Genomic DNA, 22,370 nt, shown 5'->3' with positions numbered 1-22,370 from the left:
GGTGTAACACATCAATAAACTGGGGTGGGAATACAAAGCTCTCAGAAGTCAGAACATTCCAAAAGTGAACACACTGGCAGCAGTCTTAACCCAGCTGTGATGCAACATGCTATATTTCATTGATATAATCCCATTTTCAGGAAACAAGGAAAACAAAACAAAGTACTATGTACAAACAATGCCACTCAATTAACTTCCTGAGAACTACTGTGGCTTGCAGAATTTCCTGACTCTTGACTGCTTGAGGTTAAATTTGTAACGGTAACACAATACTTTTCGCATTGATGCATTCTTAAAAAAGCAGAACATATCAACAGAGAACCAAGCTCCCATCACCCTGACGTTTAGAACAAACTGGTCCAAGCGCAAGTTCTGTAGGCTGCAACAATGGATTGCATGGAGAGTTGTTGGTTTCCACTCTGGGTAGATTTCAAGTAAGTAGGAGCAGCAGCGGACTCTCTGCATATGCAAGGCATGCCCCAGGAGCAGCTGTACTGGTGGGATGATTCCATCCAGTCCCGAAATATGCACGGAGCGTGGCATGTTGCAGGAGCTCAGGTATCGTGTACGGTAGGCAGCTACGATTTACCACTTCACCTCACTGACAGCCCTTCCATGAATCTCTCCTCTGGAGAACACCGGAGAGCATGGAATGCAGAGCTCCACCCTCTTTAAAAAAATTAACATGATTCAACAAAATGGTATCAGAGCTCCTTGGCTAAAACATTTTTCCCATTATCAATAGCTGCACTGCGATTTCTTTGTTCCTTTGACTTGCCTTTATTTTGCATTTGGAAGGAAGGTAGCCTGCCTTGTGTACAGTGGTTAAAGAGAGAGACTTTGGGGGTGACAAACGGTCACTTTTCCCAAACGCTGGCTATTTGCAGAGCAGGACTAATCAGAGTTCAATCAGTTAGCTTGCACTACTGTGTATTTCACAAGGCTGGGAGAAATAAGACTTGTTAATGTCTTAGTGTGCAGGATTATGACCCTCCTCTTAAAGTTAGGGGAGATCCTCATCTGGATCTGGCCCCTGAGGGTCAGGGGACCCCCCCCCCCCAGCATTGAGGAGACCTCACCGTGCGGCCTGGGACTGATTTTTCAGTGGGTCAGTGGTTCCCGACCCAAAAAGTTTCCCCACACCTGTTCTAAAGGCCTAAGTGAAATACTCCAGCTAAATGTTTTAGGACCAGTGCCTGCCAAAAAGGTTCACTGACATTTTATACTTTAGTGCCATTTGTATCAGAGGGGTAGCTGTGTTAGTCTGAATCTGCAAGAACGAGAAGTCCTGGGGCACTTTATAGACTAACAGATATATTGGAGCATCAACTTTCGTGGGCAAAGACCCACATCTGATCAAGTGGGTCTTTGCCCACGAAAGCTGATGCTCCAATAGATCTTTACTGCCACTGTGGCTACAGTAAGTACAGAAGGATGGTTAAATAATTTCTGCCTTGTTACAATAAGTCATAGCACAGCACCGTGTCCTGCCAGTGTTTTATCTGTCTGCTATGGTACCTACATGTTAATTTCCGGCGCCGCTTCCTTGAGCACACGCATGCAGCGTACACAACGGAGGGACAGGTGCACGTATGTACATAACCATTGAGTACAGGCTGTACAACACAGAGATGCAATAAAGCATGTGCTGTTTGATTTGTTTGAGTGACTGGTTCTGTCCCAGTGTTGATCCACATGTATATCAAGAAGGCTGCATGCCTTGGTAGGCGGCAGCCAGAGTTTGACAGCTCAGAGGTTGCTGATGGCGAGCAGCACTTGATAATGGCGAGAAGTTATAGTTTTATTTTTATCCTTTTGTTAAAACACATTACATTTGGTCCCATTTCCCTCCCCTCTCTTCTCTTGTTTGGTTGCTTTTTGCTCTCTATTGTAGCTAAACTAAGAATTGTACCCTCCTTAGTGCGTCTCCTTGTACGAGTCAGTAATAGGAACGGTGGGAGCTCACATGAGGGATTCTACACTAACCAGTCACTGAGGACCAGAAGAAAGGATCTCAGCGGGGGGAGGCGAGTTTTGTACAAAGGAGAACACTTTTGGCTCATGCAGACAACTGATCCAAGCAGGAAAAAAAAAATCACAGAAGAACAGGCAGAGTGCTTTGGATTTACCTTGATGCCATCAACTTGCTATTACTTTGTAGCCATCGCCTTACATGGTGGGGCGGTGGATCCAGTTGGATACAATAGCCTCCAAGCACAAAGTGAGGCTAAACCAACTCTAGCTGGCAGCATGAAATGCATGTCAATGCCTAGCACATCTTCTGTGGAAGATTTAACACAGGAGACAGAAAACTGAGGAAAAGCAAAGAGTTTGTATTTATGTAAAAAATTTATTTCAGTGGAGGATTTAAACATCAACATGCAGGTACAACATGAATAAAAATTATTGCACCGCTATTATGTGGCAAATGTTCAAGTTTCTAAAAACACTTAAATTCCACGTCTTCCTCTTATCTAGCCAAGTGCTGAGTAACACAACTCGACACCAGAGCCCAGCTTCAAAGCCGCCCGGGCAGCCTCCTGGATATGATAATTGAACACAACGTAAACACACACGTCTGTCAAAGTCTTCCAGTAGAAGTACAGCATTATCCTTCACATCCAGTACGAGAAAACCAGAGAAACAAGACTTTATCCTCCCCGGGCAGGAAGCAATAAAATCTACATCACACTTTAATGCAGTGTGGGTGTCGAGACCACAGGTCATTCCTTTTGCCCATTCCCCAACAAGCATTCTTTAGGATACTGGATGTTAAAAGCCTCTGGCATTCAACCCCAGGAGTGGTGATTACAATGCTACAGACTAATATTTACAATAAATATTCGTTTGTCTTAGATGCTACAGTGAAAAGGCCAGGGGAAAAGAACACTAAAAGGAAGCATTCGGCAGGAATGCATCGGCTGGGTATAAAAAAAGGATTACAAATATGGGACTTATATATGGTAAATTTCAAAACCAAAATGAGTCAAAGAAAAACAAAAAACCCTCACAATCAAACCCACTCATGAAAAAAAAACCCACCAAAAAAACCCCCAACAAACCAACCCTCAGGAAAACACACACACACACACACACACACACACACACACACACCCACACACACACACACACACACACACACACACACCCCTCCCCTTCTCCAATTCGGGCTTAATTGTGGCAATCAGACTTAGTCTGCAACATGTTCTGCTGAGCTAGAATGACTTTCAACCTGCCCTCTGCACAACCATGTTAACATACCACCCGAACACCCACCCACACAGATACTGATTCCAACATCTGCCCCCACCTCCCCAATCTCTAAGATGGGATGAGATGACTGTTTCCGTAAATTATGTTTTTGTTTCTCAGACAGCCAGTGATAACTGGCATCCGTCTGGTTCATCATCACAATTTTGTATGGCAATCTTCTTTCAGCTTTTCCCAAGAGCTTTTCTAAAAGATGCCAGAGTCATTTCAATTAACAGTAGGGGGACTGTGCATACTCGGGAGATGCCTAATTTGACAAGGGATAGGAACCAAGGAGCTGTGCACCAGTAATGGGTATTTTCCTGGTAACACCAGCCTACAAGGGCGTTCAAATGACAGCCTTCTAAAATTGAACCTAGTGTTTTACACCTGCTATATAGAAGTCGGGTGGCTAAATATGCTCCTTACGCTTTCTTTGGCCAAACACTACTTTGGTGCCTTCATGAAAAAGCTGAAATGTGTCCGGCTCCTTCGCTCTCCTCTTCTGCTCAGCAGGGATTACTGAGGGAACGATAAGACTGAAATTCTCTGGAATTAGATTTATTTTCAAAGACAGGAGAGGCAAGGTGCTGAAGCGTGTATTCTCCAGACTGCAGCAGTGTGCTAGGCTTTCTTTCTCGGAGCTTCCATGGTAACCGCCCAGAGGTAGCATTGGCCCTACCTATCCGAGCAGAGTCACAATGCCCTTAGTAGGATTTGACAGACCATTAGACGCAGTGCTGTTTATTCTCACAAAACATTATACTGCCTTATTTTTCATGGGCAATTTGTTATCCCCCCAACCAATGAGTGCCCATAGGAGAGGGATGGTTCACACAAAGACCATCTGGGTTATATCTACATATAAATTATCCCACATGGTAGCTAGGTGTGCTTTGTATACAACTTTTATATCCAAGACAAACATTACAGAGCACGCCCACCACACGGTTATCCCCATGGTACAAATTCATATCTTACAAGGAATTAAATTTAATAGGTTTTCCAAAAAATCAGGCATTTTTAGGGGGTTAGTTTCAGACGATGCCCATTTTATTTTAGTCTGATTGCCAGCAGGAACTTTCTTCTTCAAAACTTCCTAATGGATCAACTCACGAGGAAGAAAACCAGTCAGATCAGATAGCAGCAGCAAAACCTGCACTTACTTATTGTCATGAAATCAACACATGAAGACATGTTTATCCAAATAGAGAGTGCTTCAAGAGGCTGGCAAGTGAAGCGCTCTGATTGGGCGAATCAAGGGTTTGTAATTGTCAATCGCCACCTATGTGCACCTGACTAGCTCATGTGTTCCAGAGCAAGGCTCAAAGAGATAGTAGGTCTACCATTAACTGCCGGGGCTATTGATCCATTACTTGGGAGTGGTGATGCTTCAGCTAGTGCATTAAGAAGCCTGTTCATTCTTAACAACATTACAGTAAACGCGTGTGCACACACAAAGTAAACAGTTACTTGAATATAAAAATAACCTCAAAACAAAAGTTGGTCCAGAAATGAAATCTCGGCATCCAAAATCACTTACAGAATGACAAAATGGTTCTAGAGAAAAAGGCAGGCCAAGAAATCCAGAGATGCTTGGTATATATGCATCAGGAATTGAAGAAGTCTGAAAGAGTGTCAGGAAAAAGTGTATTCCTACACCAAAGATATGGGTAGGGAACATAAGTAGACATTCAAAGTGCAGAAGAGGTTTTTATAATGGAAAACAGCCGGATAATGAAATTGGACCAATAGATGCAGCTCTTCAACAGGTGCACTGCTGCCAAGTACAGTCGCCATTCAGAAATGTTCCTCTCCAAGAAGACCAATTAATTGGGTCACTAGCTATTGCAGGCTTTCCAAGCACAGAGAGACTCTGTTAGACAAGGTTGGAGTGAAAGCCAAGAGCATTCTATGATGAATGACAGTAGCATTCTTTGACAATAGGCTAGTCAGGAAATGGCTCAGAATGCCAGAGAGATGTTATACTACATATTTGTCAGCATTTTATTACAGATCTAATCATCCCAAAATAATGTGATTCAGAACTGGTCACATTTCAAGCACAGAAATGCTAGAAACCAGGGGATCGTACAAATTTTTAATAAAACCAGGGGAACTGAGAAGTGGAAATGGTCTAGCTACCGAAGGTAAAATCTTGAACTATCGTGTGTGTTGTTTTGAAGTCTGGTTGCCGCTCATCCACATCACTTGATGAGTTAAAGGGAACAACATTTTAGAGTACTCTCTAAGAAGACAGGCAAAGTCAGAACCCTTGCTGGGTTTCTCAAGCTCTGTTTCAGAACTGGCAGAAATACTTAAAACTCCCCCAGAATTACTGAGAGCCGTCCTAAGAGGGAGAGGTCGCTCGTGCTGATATGCCATGAAGTTAACATAGTTTGAGGGTGCTACATGTATCCGCATTATTATTTTAAACACAACTGTGTCCCTCCTGGTGGGGTCACTGTTTGTTCCGGATCAGGGCAGACTAGAAAGAAGGCAGGTAAAAGGGGAGAAAACACAATTAAAATGTTAAAAGATGGAGGAGAGAGGTGCCATGTGTCCTGTAAAACAAAGTAAAAATAAACATGCTACAGATCGGACACTAGTTTCTTTGAGCTTCCATTTGAGAGAAAGTTTAAAAAAAATGAGTTAAAAAAATATAGGGCTGTTCTCTGTACTCCAAACTGACAATGTAGCAGCAATGAACTCTAAGATAGATATGCATGGGACTGGAGGATATGTAAAGTGACAGAGAAAAAAAAGGATCTGAGTTGCACTGAAGAAGGCTTGAATTTCGAATAACCTATTAACAATTTTTTTTTCCTCCTTGCCATAGAGAAACTGGCTTGTAAATAACTGAAAATTTGGGAAGAAACAGATGCAATGTGAAAGAGAAAGTTGAAAAGCGAGAGAGGTTTTAACGTCAGCTGCCTATTTTGCACAAAGTAGTTCTTTGGGATCTGAATAAATGCAAAACTGGCGGGAAATGCCCAGCACAGCCCAAACTGAGGGCAAACCAAAGTAAAAAAAAGTCAGCAAACTATTTCATAGTTATGCTTTAAAGATACCCTGTTCCAAAGAGACCTCAAGTGGCAAGCACGTCATGTACAAAAATAGAATTGCAAAGATGAAAAAAAGGCAAAAAAGCAGTATGAAAAAACAACCCTCCCAAAAATAGATGTCCACGGTCCTATTCTGTATTAGTGTATATTACAAAATCCAAACATGCCGTCTCTGTTTCTGAATGTAGAGTACTCAAGTGCACGTATCCAGGGCTCCTGCTATGCTTTCTTTACAACGCTGTCTTGCGACAATGGAAAGTCTTGTATCTTTAATTGACTTCCCGCCTCTTTGCTGTTTCCCAGCATCACAGTCTCCTCTTTACAGAGCTGCAGGCTGTCCGCTGGCAGAGGAGATGCCCTAGGACTTTGAATTTCCAGGGTATGTGGTAGATCTTTTGATGGAGACGTTTTCCTGTTATCTCCTATGGCTTCAAGTGGTTGAGAACTGCCAAAACCTGGTTCTTTCTTTGCTGTCAGGGAACAGGACAGCTCCCAAGACTTTGCTGGACTTGTTGGCTCTGTGTAGGGTGCACAGGTGTTCAGATTGTCTGTGCTAAGAAGTTTCTCTCTGTCTTGATCTTCTCCCATCTTTAACGTTTCCTGCTTTCTTTGTTTGGAATCTTTCTTACAAGTTGGGTCCGTTTGGGGGAACTCAAGATCTGCTTCCAACTTTCTAGTACCTGACATGCCAAGCTTCACTGGGCCCAAGACGCTTTGAGCGACCGTTGGTAACGGAGACACCGAAAGGGCCATTTCACCAGCAATTGGGCCGTAGGGAGTTGAAGGTGAAGCACCCATTGCATCCCTTGGGCTCGTTTTCCTGGCATTTAATGGATTCTTTCCCTCTGCCGACTCCTCTGCCTGGCACGGGCTTTGCGGTTTTTCAGCAGCTGGACTTTTTGGAGACGTTTCGTTTACAGTGGCCGGATGTTGCCATTGGCTGCTTTGTTCTGCAGCTCGAAGTTCCTGCTTGCAATCTGTTACTCTGCAGTCCGTTTGGCTTAGCGATACAGGAGAGTTCCTATCTGCTGTGCAACAAGAAGGAAGTGCTGGTGAAGGGTTAGGATCTTGCTTTTTTTGACTGATTTCTGTCAACACAGATTCCTTTGGAGCATCTTTACCATGCGTGACCCCAGAAGGGTGGCTTTTTTCAAACTGAATGAACCTGCCAGGGGGGCTCTTTGTATCTTCCATGCAACGGATACTTTCCCCCCCAGTGTATCTGATGCTCTCTTCCTGAACGGTTTTGCTTTCTGGCAATTTAGGCTCTTTTGCTAGCGGTGGCTTTTCATATTTGCCACATTCTCCTGGAGACGTTCTGGTGAGGATCTTGGACTGTGACTGAGGCATGCTAGTTGGCAGCATCTCTGAGACAGCCCTCGGTGGCTGATTAGTTGCCTTCTGCAAGTCGGCTGTACCTTTTGGATCGTCAGTGAGAAAAGCATCATCCTCCAGACTGTCTTTGCTTTCCAGTTTGGAAGAAAACTTATCATTAAAGGAGTCGGAGCCCTTTTCTCCTCTGAAGGGTTGCCTCTCCAATCTTCTCCCATCTTGACTATCCTCTGAACCATCATCCGTTTCATCTTCGGAGGAATCTACTTCCCTAATAGCCTCTTGTTTTTGTAGTGACTCTCTCCTCTCGACTCTGTCTTGTCGAATAGCACCTAGCTTCCTGGAAGATGGCTTTTGCAGTGTCCCTTTTTCCGCTAGCCCAACTTTACCACCTGTTGTTTCATTCGCAGACTCCTGCAAACTTTGGAGACTAGGATCCCTTTGTAGCATCTCCTTCTTAAATTCAGAGTGGGAGATATCCAAGCTATGTTTGCGAGAGGAAGCCAGCTTCTTTTCAGAGGACAGCGAGGCAGCCAGTTTCTCAGCTGACTGGACTCTCTTCAGCAAAGGAGACCTGGGGGGCTCAGCGCTTTTGGGCCTGGAGATCTGTCTTACTAGAGGCGGGGAGGAATGTAACTTGACAGGAAAAGACTGAATAATACTGGAGCTGCCTACAGAATGTCCTGGCAAAGGTGAAGGTGAACGCTGTGGCGATGTGGACTGTGGGGTTGGTGAGGGAGTGTGGGCTAGTGGTGAGAGAGGGATGTTTCCTGCAGATTTACGCCGTGGAGATCTATACTGTCGTTGAAGCTTTGGGGCTAGTCCATGCAAAGAACTCGGTCGGATGTGTCCAGAGCTGGCTGGAGAGTTGGGGACACTGGAACTGGGGGAGCTGCTTTGGGAAGAATTTCCACCAACTTTGGGGGGGGGGGAGAGAAAGGGATATTTTAATTTTATAAACAAACATTCATGCAATGCTTGTACAATGGCAAGAGCAGTTCGTTGCCACATTACCCCAGGTATTAAAGCAAAGCTATTACAAGGTGGCACATTGCTGTTTCCAGTAGAGCTACCCTCTCACTGTCACATAATCAGTACCAGAAAATACTACAGGCTATTTCACAGGAACTCAGTGAGAAAACGTTCCGTTACTACCGCATCAAACCATATGTATGTAAAACCGGGCACTTTATTGGTGTTGTCGTCGGGATGCAAGTTTATTTATTCTCTGTCCACTGGCCAAATTCACACTAGGATTTTTTCGACAAATTTAACTATTTTTCTCTTGTGTATTCTAAAAAAAAAGTCAAAATACTGTGGAAAGACCATAATTTACACCAGGCGGGTGCATCGTATGTACGTGCAGTATGTGGCAGCTTAATGTCTGCACTGCTAAGATGCCCTCAGCTGCACAATGAACAAAGACTTCCCCCTCTCCCCCCGTAATTAAACTTTTATCTTTCCAAAGCAAAATAAGACGTACAGAGCAACGGCTGCTTTGAAGTTCAAATAAATGTAAACTCAGTATTTGGTTAGTAGCTGTTCTGCATTTAACTTAAAAAAAAAATGAAGACATTAAAAATTAACCTCCACCTCCCCTCACCTCCCCCCACAAAAAGGTCTTTTACCTGAATGTACAGACTCAGGAGTAGATCTGTAGCTCTGCGTAGGTGACCGAGGGGACAGGTTGTGGGTTGGAGAACCAGGAACGCTTTCCCCAGAGGACAGAGAGCGGTTAAGTGAAGATAAGCTGCGGCTGGTGTGCAGCAAGGATGCCTGCTTTGTGATCTTCCTGAACAAAGAACTCTTCTTCTTACTGGGATAAGGAATGAAAAGTTACTCATTTGTGAAACCAAAAGATATATTTGCTTACAGGTAAGTCTCCCTCACTCAATGTAGGGGCACAATGTAAATAACATGCCCTGATACAAACTTATTACATGGAAATTGCTCCGACAAGATCTACCTACCTTGAGAACATTTAATCTTCACAGCAAAAAATGAAACAAAACAAAATCTAACTCACCTTTCTTGCCCATCTTTAGCTTTGCTTTTCTTGTTCCTCCGAGCCATCTTGGATTTGTAGCTGGGCTTCCGAGCTGGCCCAACTTTGATTGATGTGTTCTCAAAAGGGGAAGTAGAGATAGATACCTTGTTTCCACTCTGTTAGATTAGGGAGATGGCATTTGTTTAGACTAAGATTGCTTTTGGCAGTTGTAGGTGTTGAGCAAGTGGATTGCTAATTCATCACAGGCTGAGATGTTTTACTCCTTTGACTAATCCCCTTTCCCTCTGAGACTTCATCTAGCATGGGGAGATGGACTTCTTTAGTCAGGCTTTCACAACAGATTAAATCTTGGTTTCCTAGCTAACTAGTACAGCTGCATGGAACAGAAGTAGCATGGGATTTGACCTCTCTTACTGAGATCCTGAATGCCTCAATTTATGTCTTGTACGGCACCAAGATATCATGGGGATGGGTGCTTGCTACCAATGAGAACCACAACAACCATCTTCCTTCTAGAAATTCAGCCAAAGTAGGTTCTTTGGTACCCAAACCTGTTCCCTACTTATGTGTCTGACCCTTTCTTCATGCTGATAGATGGACAGATACACTGAGATGCATCAGGAATCCATCAGCATGAATCTGCGTTGACTGTCTGAAAGCATTAGCTTGTTGTCCTCAACACTTATAAGATGAATCCCTCATTTCTTTCATGTCTGCCACGCCTTCCCCCAAAGGCCTGATTCTTGGGACTGATAAAACGTTCATTTTATTTCCATAAATATACTCGGCACAGGAGGAGGTATCAAATACAAGTCATTTAGCTAAATATTTCCAAGACCAGTTGTTCTAAAAGCCTCTTTTAAATACTGCTGATAATAATCCTTGAGAAAATAGTATTAAGAACTAAACATTAGCTGTTTAGAGCACAAACAAAAATTGGGAAAAATTGGAGGGTATTTGTTAAAATGATACTGGGCATTACTACAGTTACACCATATTAACCTGTTGACTGCTTCCAAATTCACCATCCACGTCAAACAAATGAGCATGTCTTATGTCAACCGTACTCTTATTTTCCACAATCATTAATGGATTGTCAGTTTAAGGTGGAACAAGACAGTTCTGGAGACACCGGGATTGTGATTAAAGCAAAGGATTTTTGCAAGGCAAATATTAGGAACCAGGTATTTAACTTACATTTAAAATGCTCCTCTGCCAAACTGATACTAAAGTAGTTTCTAGTTCTGTCCTGTCCACATTCTGTAACACAAGCATGTTGTGGCCTTACCTTAAGGATCAGTTCCACCACTTCAGTATGCACCAGACCATGGACAGGTTCTCCGTTGACATGGGTTATCAGATCCCCTTCCCGCAGACCTGCTTCATTCGCAGGGCCTCCTTCTTCCACATGCTGGCAATGACAGGGAAATGATTACTTATAAATACACAGGAACCTAAGAATAGCGAGACTGGACCAGACCCAAGGTCCACCCAGCCCAGGATGCTATGTCCAGCAGAGACCAATATTAGATACTTCATAGGAAGGCATATGAACCGCAGAATAGAAAATGCAGCAAAATCTGTGCCCCAATACAGGTTTCAGCCCGATCTCCAAGGATACGTCTAATGGATAATGTCCGTTATTCTGACAGAACTATGGGTATGTCTACACTTGCACCCTCTTTCGAGAGAGGGATGAAAATGAAGACATTCGAAATTGCAAATGAAGCCGGGATTTAAATATCCTGTGCTTCATTTGCATATTTGCGTTATGACGCTATTTTCGAAATAGCGCTATTTCAAAATAACAGATGCTGTTAAGACGCGGTTATTTCAAGAGAAAACCCTTCTCTCGAAATAACTGGTAAACCTCATTTTATGAGGAATAAGGGTTATTTCGAGAGAAGGGTTTTCTCTCGAAATAACTGCATCTTAACAGCGGCTGTTATTCCGAAATAGCGCCATAACGTGAATATGCAAATGAAGCACAGGATATTTAAATCCTGGCTTCATTTGCAATTTCGAATGTCTTCATTTGCATCCCTCTCTTGAAAGGGGGTGCAAGTGTAGACACAGCTAGCCTGTTATTTCAAAATAATTTCTGCGTTTGTAAATCTCATTCCACGAGGAATAATGCCTCTTCAGAAATAGCTATTTCAGAATAGCAGTAGTGTGGATGCTCCACTGCTGCTATTTTGAAATAGCTCCTCCCTGAGGCCATTCAAAGTAATTACTCCCTAGTGCTTCCTGGGGCTCTAAATCGAGGAAGCGTGTCTACATTAGAGGAACGTGCTTCGGACTAATTTCCAGGCTTCCCTGTAATATAGACTCGCTATTTTGAAATAAGCTATTTCGGTGTATTTCTTCTGGAATAGCTTATTCAGAAATAATCGTGCCATGTAGACGCAGGCCAAGAGTTAGACATTGGCTTAAACCTGGTACCATAAGGTTAAGTGTGCTTGCAAATTTTTGGTCAACATTAATTATCTCTCTGAATATTCTTGACATGCATATCAATATAAAAAATGTTAAGTCCTTTGAGTTTCAGAATTACACATCCTGGAGCGCATATGTTAGAAGCTGCCTAAACAGTTCTGTCGCCTCATTACCATTTCTAGTTTCTATCAGACTAGTTTTCCACCACTGAGATTGGACATTTGTGCATCGGACTCCAAATACAGGGTCTTTTCCCACTGTCTATAATTTATCACAGTATTTCTAAACTGTGATGCCCTAATCATCACATACTTTTTTTTCCCCTCCCTGCCATTCCCACCTTAAAGCAGGGGCTTGCAACCTTGAGATGTAACTCAGGCTTGAAATTGTTGCAGAAGCTTTCTCTTCATTGTGGACTGAAGGGGTTGCTAATAAATACAGAATTTTTCAAGAGCAGGCAGAAGGGACCAAGGGAAATCATCACGAGAAAAATCCAAATAGTTTTTCTATTTAATGAACAGCATCAAACAATGATTACCACAGATGAAGGACGGCTCTCTTAATAAGGTCTCCAAAGCAGATACCGAAGTATACTAAGAAACCATTTCCCTCCTTACGCTCTTGCAATTGTAAAAGCAGTGCATTTTAAATAATACACACACACCCCTTTGGGGGGAAAATGATTAAAGTAACAGTCATATACATAGCCAAAGAAAGATCACACAGATCATAATACTGTATAAGGGAAAGGAAGAGAGAAATGGAGCAGACAATAAGATCCCTTAGGATAATAAATGAATGTTGAATTCCTGGACAATCAATGTAAACTGATGGTTTAAGGCATGTAATCAACTCCAGGTGGCTGTTTTAAAAATCCCAGTAGGTTGAATTGATCAGAAGCAAGCTATCACTGCTTCCACAGCTGAGGATGAATTAGCTATAATTGACCCTCATGTGACCACCCGAACAGAGAGTAAGGGGAGTTGCACAGATATGCACACTTTAATGTTTGCACTTCTGGTAAAAAGAGGCAGACCTACATCACCAGTGGCAGAAGAAGCAGCTGTGATTTTTGTGACAGGGTTGGTTTTTTTAGAGTGTTTGCCCATGAAAGATTCCTTTGGGTCTGAATAAGGAGAGGGGATCCATAGAAGCAAAGGAACGTTTTATAGGTTAATCCCAAAAGGAAGACTGTCTGGCCCCGAAGAGCGTTCTTGTTAGAAAACCAGTGACCTACCCAGACCATGTGATGCACGGCGTAGATATCACTATCCCCCATGTAGACGCGAATAGCACGAAGCGTGAAGCCATATTTCTTCCCAGCCCGGTGGATTGTGATGGGTGGTTTGGGGTTTGTGATAGCAGGAGAAAAGTCTCGGCTTGGTGAGGAGTCCCTTGAAGATGGGTTGGAGGACAGAGAATGAGGGGACATTGGACTCGCCAACGGGGAGCACGTGTGGTGATCTACAGGGATGATACAAAAGGGGTGCAAATTAGAAAGCCTGATCTTCAAAGGGAGACATAACTTGTTAAAATACTAATAGGAAATGAAACCTTCCTTATGTTTTATAAAGCAAACGAAAGCAGCATTAAAAATTCCTTTAGTATCAAATGTATCAGGGTTCATCTCCTGCAGTCTTTTTCATTAATAATTGCTCAGAAAGGTCAAAATCATTTCCCCCCGCCCCCAAAAGCAAGTGCTTGTTAATATGTACTTACTGCTGCGTCGTTGTCTGTCAGCTAGAATTACAGCTGGGTCAGTGTGGCTGTTACAAAAAGCTATTTTCAGGAGGGATTCATTACTCGGCCATAAATATTTGCTCCAGGCAGATCCTGGAGTATACAGTTTCAGTCTGCCAAAGATTGCTTTTCTTTCATTTTATATAGATATATGCTTTTATATAGGAGTTGACAGTTTCTAGATTAGCAAATACACTGTTCAAATAAATAGTAAACACGGCATGCGGCACCTATCTGCCCAATGTAACTCAAAACCAGCCTGGATTTAAAAAATGAAACTTGATACAAAGCTGGATTACAGCTGGATCAAGGGAAGGGTTTCTAATTCAGATGGGGCACAATATTTACAAGCAAGGGGTGGCTAATGCAGGAGTATTGTAATAATTTTAAAATAGTATTACAAATGAGCAGCTGAAGAACCCAGTTCCTCTTTTCAACGGGTCTACTGGCTAAAACCGATTACTTTTACTAATGATTAGCAATCACACGTATTATAAGAGCCTTACTTAACGAAGATAAGCTGATAAAATAATTTACACAACACACACATACAAAATAGTAAGTGACTACACAACTTCCGTATTCCTCCGTAACAGTGGTTCTCAAACTTTTTGGTCCTGCTCAATGTAGACCTTTCTGCGGACCATCAGCCAACCACCCATGATGACAAAATGGGTTCAACGAGGGTGAGGGGGTGCGGGATCTGGCCAGGAGCAGGCTAGGAGTGGGGGATCTGGTAAGGAGGGAGGGTGCAGGAACAGGGTAGGGGAGTGGGATCTGGGAGGAAGGGTTCAGGAAGGGGATGGAGGAAAAGGGTCTGGGCATAAGAGGCACTTATCTGCCACCACTTCCAGGCACCGCCCCCCACTGCTCCCATTGGCCATGATTCCAGCCAATGGGAGCAGCAGGGAAAATCTCCAGGCGAGCGGTTTCTTGCTGTTGTCCCCCTCTCCCTCCCCGCCCCTCCGTCATGGGGGAGGGAGGGTGGCATAGAGAAAACAGCTCACCCCACACTTCCCTGAGGCAGGAAGCCAGCGCTGGCACTTCAACCTCGTGGAATTGGGGAGGAGGGAGGCCATGGGGCTGGAGCATCAGCGCAGGCTCCTCGCTGGGGGGAGGGGGGCAAGCCCTGAGCCCACACCCACATGCAAGATGGTCACGGACCACACTTTGAGAACGGCTGATCTATGAAAAGCACACCAGTAAAGCAAACACCACACTGCAGGAGTATTAAACACCCGTGTAAGAGAGTGACCATTCTGAAACACCCGCTGAGCCATCCAGGTCGTTTTTACCTGACAGAGGTGAACAGTCCTGTCAGAACCTTCGCTGGGTAATGAAATAAGCAATTTTTCACGAGGGAGCTGGTAGATGGAAAATCAACCAAGCCTCAAACCCCAGGAAATGAAATACAAGTCATCACGCTGGTGTCACAGAGCAATCTCCTGGGCTCCCACATGGACAGTGCAGCTTGCATGGCCCTACCAGGATACAGTGCTCGCCTGGCTGCAATTCCCAGGGATGCTCCTGCTGGCTTCCCACGCAGGAACAAGCAAGCCCCTCGGACTTACAGTCAGGCCTCGAGCTCTACAAAGGGGAGATGGGAGGCAGAGGGCACAAAGCCAGAATTCCTCCCAGAAAGAAATGTCTGCTGAACCCTTATGACCCCTGCTTGACAGCGGCTTCTAATGACTGGTCCGATCTGGGGCTCAAGATTACAACGATCTATCCATCTCTCCCTACACACTGTCTGGCACTAACTTACTTACATGTATTTAACCCTCTCATCTGAACAGTCCTGGGAACTGACTTTGCCACATCTGTAGAATTTCACTACGACGTTAGAGATAGCGGGCGCAGAGGAGCAGCAAAGGGGTTAAACTTGTTTTGCCTGTAAATTGTAGCAAATATCCTTGCTGCATCCTTGCCTAGAGACCAACCAACGTTCCTGGAGCCAATTTAAACAAAAGAAGATGTGACCGAGACAATGAGACTCGATAACTCATTTACGGCAGCTGTAGTCACAAGATCACAAGCACACCTCTGTCTTCAGCAAAACAACACTCATTTTCTGAACAAGTGGCAAATACGTAGGAGTCCCAATTCCCCTTCCTTCAGGAAAAATATCTTAGTTGGCAGGAGCAGAAAGCCATGGAGGTCCTGTCTGCAGGCCTTTTGTTCCATGCGCTCCGATTGTTACAACACCTAAATGTGGCGTATTTCTTACCCGAGGGAATCAGGAGGGAGAGGGCTGTAGCTGAAGCTGATTTAATCACTTTGTTGACAGGTCTCGAGGTACGTTTCTCCCCCGATTCCCCGGAGAGCAACCGGTGCCGGGCCCGCCGCACTGCCAAGTCGCTGATGGCTTTTGGAGTGGTAAAATCAGGACCCTCGTTGCTGTTGCTACGAATGCGCTGATCAGAAAAATCTGTAGTGCCCCCGGCTACAGTTTAAATTAAAATAGATTAGAACCACAGGGAATTCCTAACAGCATTTCCCCCTGCAGGCAAAACGTAGGAAATCAAAGTCGTGTTTACATGTACTCCAACAGTGAGTTATCCTCAGAAGCAAGCCCCGGGCTTGAATGCTTATTTACAGAAACTTATAACCAATGTATGCTGAGAATTACTTGTTTTTCTTTTGCTGGAAGCCAGCTCCTGCAGTAATCATGTTAGATGAAGCCTAACGCTATGGCAGAGTTGTAAAAGTAGTAAGCCATTTAGATAGGATTGTGTCTATATGCAAAGAGCAAGGGGAGGTTTGAGGAAAGTGCTGTCATTTTTATTATCCATAAGAACTGTCAACCTCAAAGGATTATCTGCAACCACTTCACCTGGTTTTATGCTAATTACGTACGACTGGCCATGCTGAGTCAGACCAGTGATCTGTCTAGCCCAGTACCTGCCGGGAGGGCGGGAGAGACACAAGAATGACATTACAAGAATTGAATGAACACGGCAAAGTCAAGAACTCAAAACTGACGAAATGTCAGAATGAAGGTTGCTCGTGCAACCTTCATTCAGCCCCCAAGTGTGTATGAATTATGATGGGAGCCTACACGGACATGATCACATGCTGTTTTCCACAGGATCCTGCCGCAGTCAGAGTGCAGAATGGACAGTGCTCACCAAGTGAGCAGGTGCTGAATGTTATGTTTTGTCGTCTGTGGCCGCAGGGCTGCCTTACTGTTCAAACCCCTGTCCCAAGAGAGAATTATTCATTTCCTCCTAGGTTTCTCTATGGGGCCTATAACTCTAAGAAGTGAGTGCAATGTTCCCTCTAATCTTTTCCATCCATGTGTGGAATAATTCGTATGTGCACCAAGGCATGTGCATCCCCACTAGAAACAAAAAACCTAGCCGGGGCGCTCTGCTAGGCAGCTCGGTGGCATCTGAATCTCTCCTGAGCAGCTGCATAAACTCCTAGCTCACAGGGAACACTGCCTGAGTGCTTCTCATACCACCATAAGGCAGGTCCTTATCCCCATTCTACAGACGAGGAACTGAGGCACAGAGCAATTAAGGTCAAAGGTGGAGTTCCTTGTGAGTGTCCAAACCGAGGAGCTAATTTTCAGAGGACTTGGCATTATACAGCACTTCATATGTTTAGTGGCAACCGAGCACAGCACTTCTGCAACTCAGACCCCGAGTCTCAAGTCAGGGACCAAAAAAACAAGGAACTCCACAATAAGTGACTACCTGTGAAAACTTCGGCTTAAGCAACTGAACTAGCGTCTCATGGGAACTCTGAGGTAGAGATAAAATCCAGTTCTCCAGGGCAGCATTTAGCTATGACCATGACACTGCTTATTCTCTTCCTGTCTCATTCACTCCATACTGTCAACAAAAGACCCAGGGGGTCGTATAGACAATCTCCTTTGCTACTCAACCCTGAGTCAGCCCTGCAGCAGGGCCGGCCTGTACACTGCACGAGAAAGGGGCCCTGTGCACAATATTATATGCGACCATGTAATTAAAGATTGTTATAATGCAAATGCACAAGGGAGCCAAATTAAGGTTACATAGGCAACCTCAATTCTGCCATGTTCTAGCTTTGGAGGGCTTGACTTTGCAATGGCAATAACGCTGTTAACAGGTTTGTGTAGGTAATTTCCAAGGGTTTGTTTTAGAAAGAACGCTGAAAAACCAAACTGTCACGTGACATCGTATCAACCCCCATTGCAGGGTTGGGACCTTTAGATCCACGGCCCAGCCCCGTTACTTGACTAAAGGAGAGGATATCTGTCATCCTCGGGGTGGCTCACCAGTAACGGGGCATGAGTCGCTTTCCTGGCGGGGTTCAAAGACATTTGCAGCAGAGGAAAAGTCAGACGGAGAACTCTCGATCGCATTGCAGGCTCTGTACGGGACTGTGCTCCAGTGACAGGCTCACTTCCTCCGAGATTCCCCCCTTCTGCCCCTGTGCCAGTCCTGTCTCCTCCCTCGCTTGGCCCCATTCCCTTCACCCCAGCCAGCCTTGGTCTCCAGCTCTCTGGCTTCTCAGCCCATTCCCATTCTACATCTCATCCCTTTTTACTCTCCATCGGAATCCCCTCTCCCCACCCGCTTTTTCCTGTTTCCCCCGAGCTCCTTCCCCGTCAGCCTCAGCTCTCCCCCATGTACTCTTGCTCCTTAGCTGACCTCTCCCATCGTCTCCTTCTCCCTGCTCCACTGAGTCTCACTCTCCAACACCTAACCCGGCAAGTCCCAGTCCCACCCCCCAGGCTCCTCATTGGATTTCAGTCTCCCCCACACACTGGCTCCTATTACCCCCCCGCACACAGATGTGGTCACCTCATCTCAAAAAAGATATACTGGCATTGGAAAAGGTTCAGAAGAGGGCAACTAAAATAATCAGAGGTTTGGAACGGGTCCCATATGAAGAGAGATCAAAAAGACTGGGACTTTTCAGCTTAGAAAAGAGGAGACTAAAGGGGGATATCATAAAAGTCTATAAAATCATGACTGGTATGGAAAAAGGGAATAAGGAAAAGTTATTTACATATTCTCACAATATAAGAACTAGAGGTCACCAAGTGAAATGAATAGGCAGCAGGTTTAAAACAAACAGAAGGAAGGTTTTCTTCACTCAGTGCACAGTCAACCTGTGGAACTCCTTGCCAGAGGATATGGTGAAGTCTAGGACTTTAACAGGATTCAAAAAAGAGCTGGATAGATTCATGGAGGTTAGGTCCATCAGTGGCAATTAGCCAGGATGGGTAGGAACAGTGTCCCTAGCCTCTGTTTGTCTGGAAATGGGTGACAGGGGAAGGATCATGTGAGGATTAGTTGTGTTCCCACCCTCTGGGGCATCTGGTATTGGCCAGTGTGGCAGACAGGACACTGGACTGGATGGACCTTTGCTCTGACTCAGTGTGGCCGTTCTTATATTCTCATTTCACCCTCTGCATCCTCCTCCCAGTCTCCTTGCCTAGCCAGTCACAGCCCTCTCCCATTCAGTCCCACTGCCCACCCCTGCTCCCAGGCTCCCCCATAACTGAGCTCCCAGTCCCAGTCATTCTCTCTCCTCCACGACCTCCAGTCCCATTTCCTGCCCCACCCCAGCTCCTTCTCCCCATCTCCCCCGCCCCCCACCCCAGGTGCAGCTCTTGGCCTCTCTGTTTTCAGATCAGGCTGTCTCCTTCTCTGTACTGTCTGGGCTCAGCATGGGGCTCACTGAAAGCACCGCAAAGACACCCCCTGATCTGAAGCCTGGGGCCTGCACCCGGCGCAGCCCCAGGCTGCAGTGTCAGACAGTCCTCTCAGCCCTAGGCTGGAGCATGTCCCACGCAGATGGAACGTTCTGAGAAATCGAGACGGTCTCTACTGAGCATGTGCAAACTGCAAGTTTTTAATGGCCCAGTGTGGATGGGTTTTCAGTCAGAGGGCAAAGGGCATATCGCTGACGCAAAGGCCCCCCTCCTGTCAAAGAGCAAGTCCCTGTTCCAAATGAAGGGAGGTGCTAGAGCTTTTCAAAGAAAAGCTTACCAGAATGTTTTCAACCTGGGGAAAATAACGTCATTTTCCTCTCACCGAACGCTTGGAAACAACGGAAGTATTTTTGCTACAAGTCTCCTAAAATGTCAGCCTGAGGCAGACAGCTGGCGTGGAGAATTTCAGCCCTAACACTTAGAGTTGTGTAGAGTTATAGCAATTGAAACCAGGGCGTTATAAATGTCAGGCAACCTTGCCAAGCGAGAGGCAGGAGTAGACTGAAGTAAAGCAAACAAGATTAAAAAGCTAAAACAGCTTGAAAGAAGCAGACGAAAACAGAGCACCTTCCTTGTGCGCTTTGTGTCATATAATGCCCGCAGAAGCTGCTACCCTTACGACATTTGAGTGCAGCGAATATTGACACCTCAAAATGAGCCTCTTGAGAGCAGGGAGGCCATCTTAGCGGCTGTGTACCTGACAGGGTTGAGCTGCTGATGTTGCTGGTGGTTGAAGAGGGTGTTGTTGGCCCAGCGTCCTCATCCAAGTGCTGTTCTCGCTCTACAGGTTGTTCTAGAATAGGTAGTGGGTGCCCTTCACGTGACTGTACGGCCGACAGTAACGTTCCATCTGACTGTTGCTTTTTGGGGGCGAGTCCTTCTTCCTCGGCTGAGATGGCAAAGCGGGGCATGTCGAGCAGCCCTGAACAGCGCCGCCGAACAGTGAGCGGTGGACTGGAGTCGCTCTCTGTGTGCGAGGACTCAGACATGGACAAGCGCTTACGGAGTCTGAGAGAAAAAGCAGGACTAGGTCACTGGGGTTTGTTATGGTCATTAACAATGCCAAAGGGCAAGCGGTTGGTATTCGTACATAAGCATGGACTAGTGAAAGTAAGCTCAAGCCAAAACAATATGAATCGCCTCAAGCAGCCCAATTTGGGGGAGGACCTGGGCCGTGGGATGCGAAGGAGGCTTGCTTAGGGTTGTTGGCTGGGCCGTTAAAAGTTATGACTATTTGCAAAAGTCAGATCTGGATTGTCTGCCCTACTTAACTTTTTAAGTTAAGTACAAAACCAAGCAAAATACAATGCCTTGAAGCCAACAAATTATTACAACAATCGTTATTACGAAAGGGGGCAAAGAAATGCAAACAGGTGTACCTATCGCCTTATGCTTTCACCTGCTATTTTTTCTTTAGAATAATTTTATAATAATGTTTTACGCAAGAAAGGCCTGAGCAGAACCAGGGCATGTTAGTTACGTGTATAATCTATCAAGTGTTTCTAATAACGGTGTTCGGTAGGAAATGCATGCTAGATCACAACCACATTAAACGCCTCCACACGACACCGGGTTGTAGCACACGATACCCCATTCTGTAATGTGTGTAGCTCTTTTCTCCATAAGCTGAACCTGGCAATTATTTCAGTCCTCCTGGGCACAAGGGAGGTGGGTTGCAGTTTTGTTTACTGAGCATTATTCCATTTTTCTAACAGCAGAGCTGACAGGACACGATGATTTCTGGCATTCATAATTGTGGAAAGACAAGAGAGGAAGTGGGCCGAACTGGATCATGAGCCCCTGGAAGTTCAGAGATGTCTGGATGGGGCATTTTGGTTCAGGCACATCTCTGAGATGCTATTCGAAAGAATGAAGCTTTGCTGAGGGGCAGAATACCTTTTACCTGATTTTAAATATGCATTGTAAGCTAACAATGCTAGAGCTTAATGAGATGCTTTTAAGTAGTACAGAGATTTTATACTTAATTGCAGCTATTTATCCACCTCTTCTGACTCTGCCCTTCTATCATATGAAGAGTTTCTAATGTCCAAGCAGATTGGGGGAGGAGGGGACCACAAATCCTCCTCCTTTGTGACTAAATAAAAGTAGTTGTCTACTAAACTCACATTTCTGGAGAGCCAATCACCCAGCTGCGGTCCCGACTTTTCAGACCCCCAAGGCTGTCTAGACGATCATCTTTTTCCTCACTCAGGCTGCGCTTAGTTGGTGGGGTTTTCCTCTCTTCGTGGATGGAAAGACGTTCCATACTGCTGTATACCTGCAGACAGCAAGATCCAGCGCCGTGAAGCACGTAGTAAACAGTCCTGCAAGCCCGTCTCTAACCAACGGGTATTTCTCTCCCAGAATGGAAGCTAGGTTGAAAACCTGCACTTGGCACTGCTCTTTGCTTTGCTAATGTAGGACCCAGCCCAGATGCAATATGCTCAGTCGGTGTACACCAGGGAGAAGGGAAGAGGCAAGTTTTGGAACTGTCAGCTAGGCCCTTCTGCGGTAACACCTGCCAGCTGCATTCTGGTCACAGTGTGCTGTGGAGCTACAAAAGCCATGTGGATACTAAAATTTAAGATAAGTTGCTTACACAAGCTCTACAAGTGCTGCAAGCTGTCATTGAGATCTTGACATCTTACCGCACAAACTCAAGTCCATGTCCTGCGGCGGACTTAATTTCATTTTGTGGTTCTACCAAACCTTTTCTAACAAAAGCAAAGGGAAAATTCCTTCTCCCTTTAAAGAATGTGCTGCGGCAATCAATATGCATCCTTGAGCCATACAGTGGTATTTTAAATAATTAAACAATTAACCACAAAAA

The 22,370-nt window shown here is 45.0% G+C and overlaps 1 protein-coding gene across 8 annotated transcripts in view; it reads right to left on the bottom strand.

The window, feature by feature from the left end:
• Positions 1-2,119: 2,119 nt before the first annotated feature.
• The window catches only part of MAST2 (microtubule associated serine/threonine kinase 2), a 306,028-nt gene continuing 285,777 nt past the window's right edge, over positions 2,120-22,370 (bottom strand). For 7 of the 8 annotated variants that reach the window (XM_075935889.2, XM_075935888.2, XM_075935890.2 and 4 more), the window contains 8 exons: positions 21,667-21,818; positions 20,238-20,548; positions 16,058-16,273; positions 13,328-13,554; positions 10,943-11,065; positions 9,673-9,809; positions 9,275-9,462; positions 2,120-8,563 (listed from right to left, as the gene is read on the bottom strand). In XM_075935889.2, the coding sequence (XP_075792004.2) occupies positions 6,534-8,563; positions 9,275-9,462; positions 9,673-9,809; positions 10,943-11,065; positions 13,328-13,554; positions 16,058-16,273; positions 20,238-20,548; positions 21,667-21,818 (3,384 nt within the window). In that variant the 3' untranslated portion in view covers positions 2,120-6,533. The remainder of the gene's footprint in view (positions 8,564-9,274; positions 9,463-9,672; positions 9,810-10,942; positions 11,066-13,327; positions 13,555-16,057; positions 16,274-20,237; positions 20,549-21,666; positions 21,819-22,370) is intronic. The other variant, XM_075935891.2, reaches the window with a different exon arrangement.

This window comes from Pelodiscus sinensis, chromosome 9 (assembly GCF_052426305.1).
Source record: "Pelodiscus sinensis isolate ZL-2025 chromosome 9, ASM5242630v1, whole genome shotgun sequence".
Classification (NCBI taxonomy): domain Eukaryota; kingdom Metazoa; phylum Chordata; order Testudines; family Trionychidae; genus Pelodiscus; species Pelodiscus sinensis.
The sequence above is the reverse complement of the archived record's forward strand: the minus strand, read 5'-3'. Positions and strand labels throughout refer to the sequence as shown.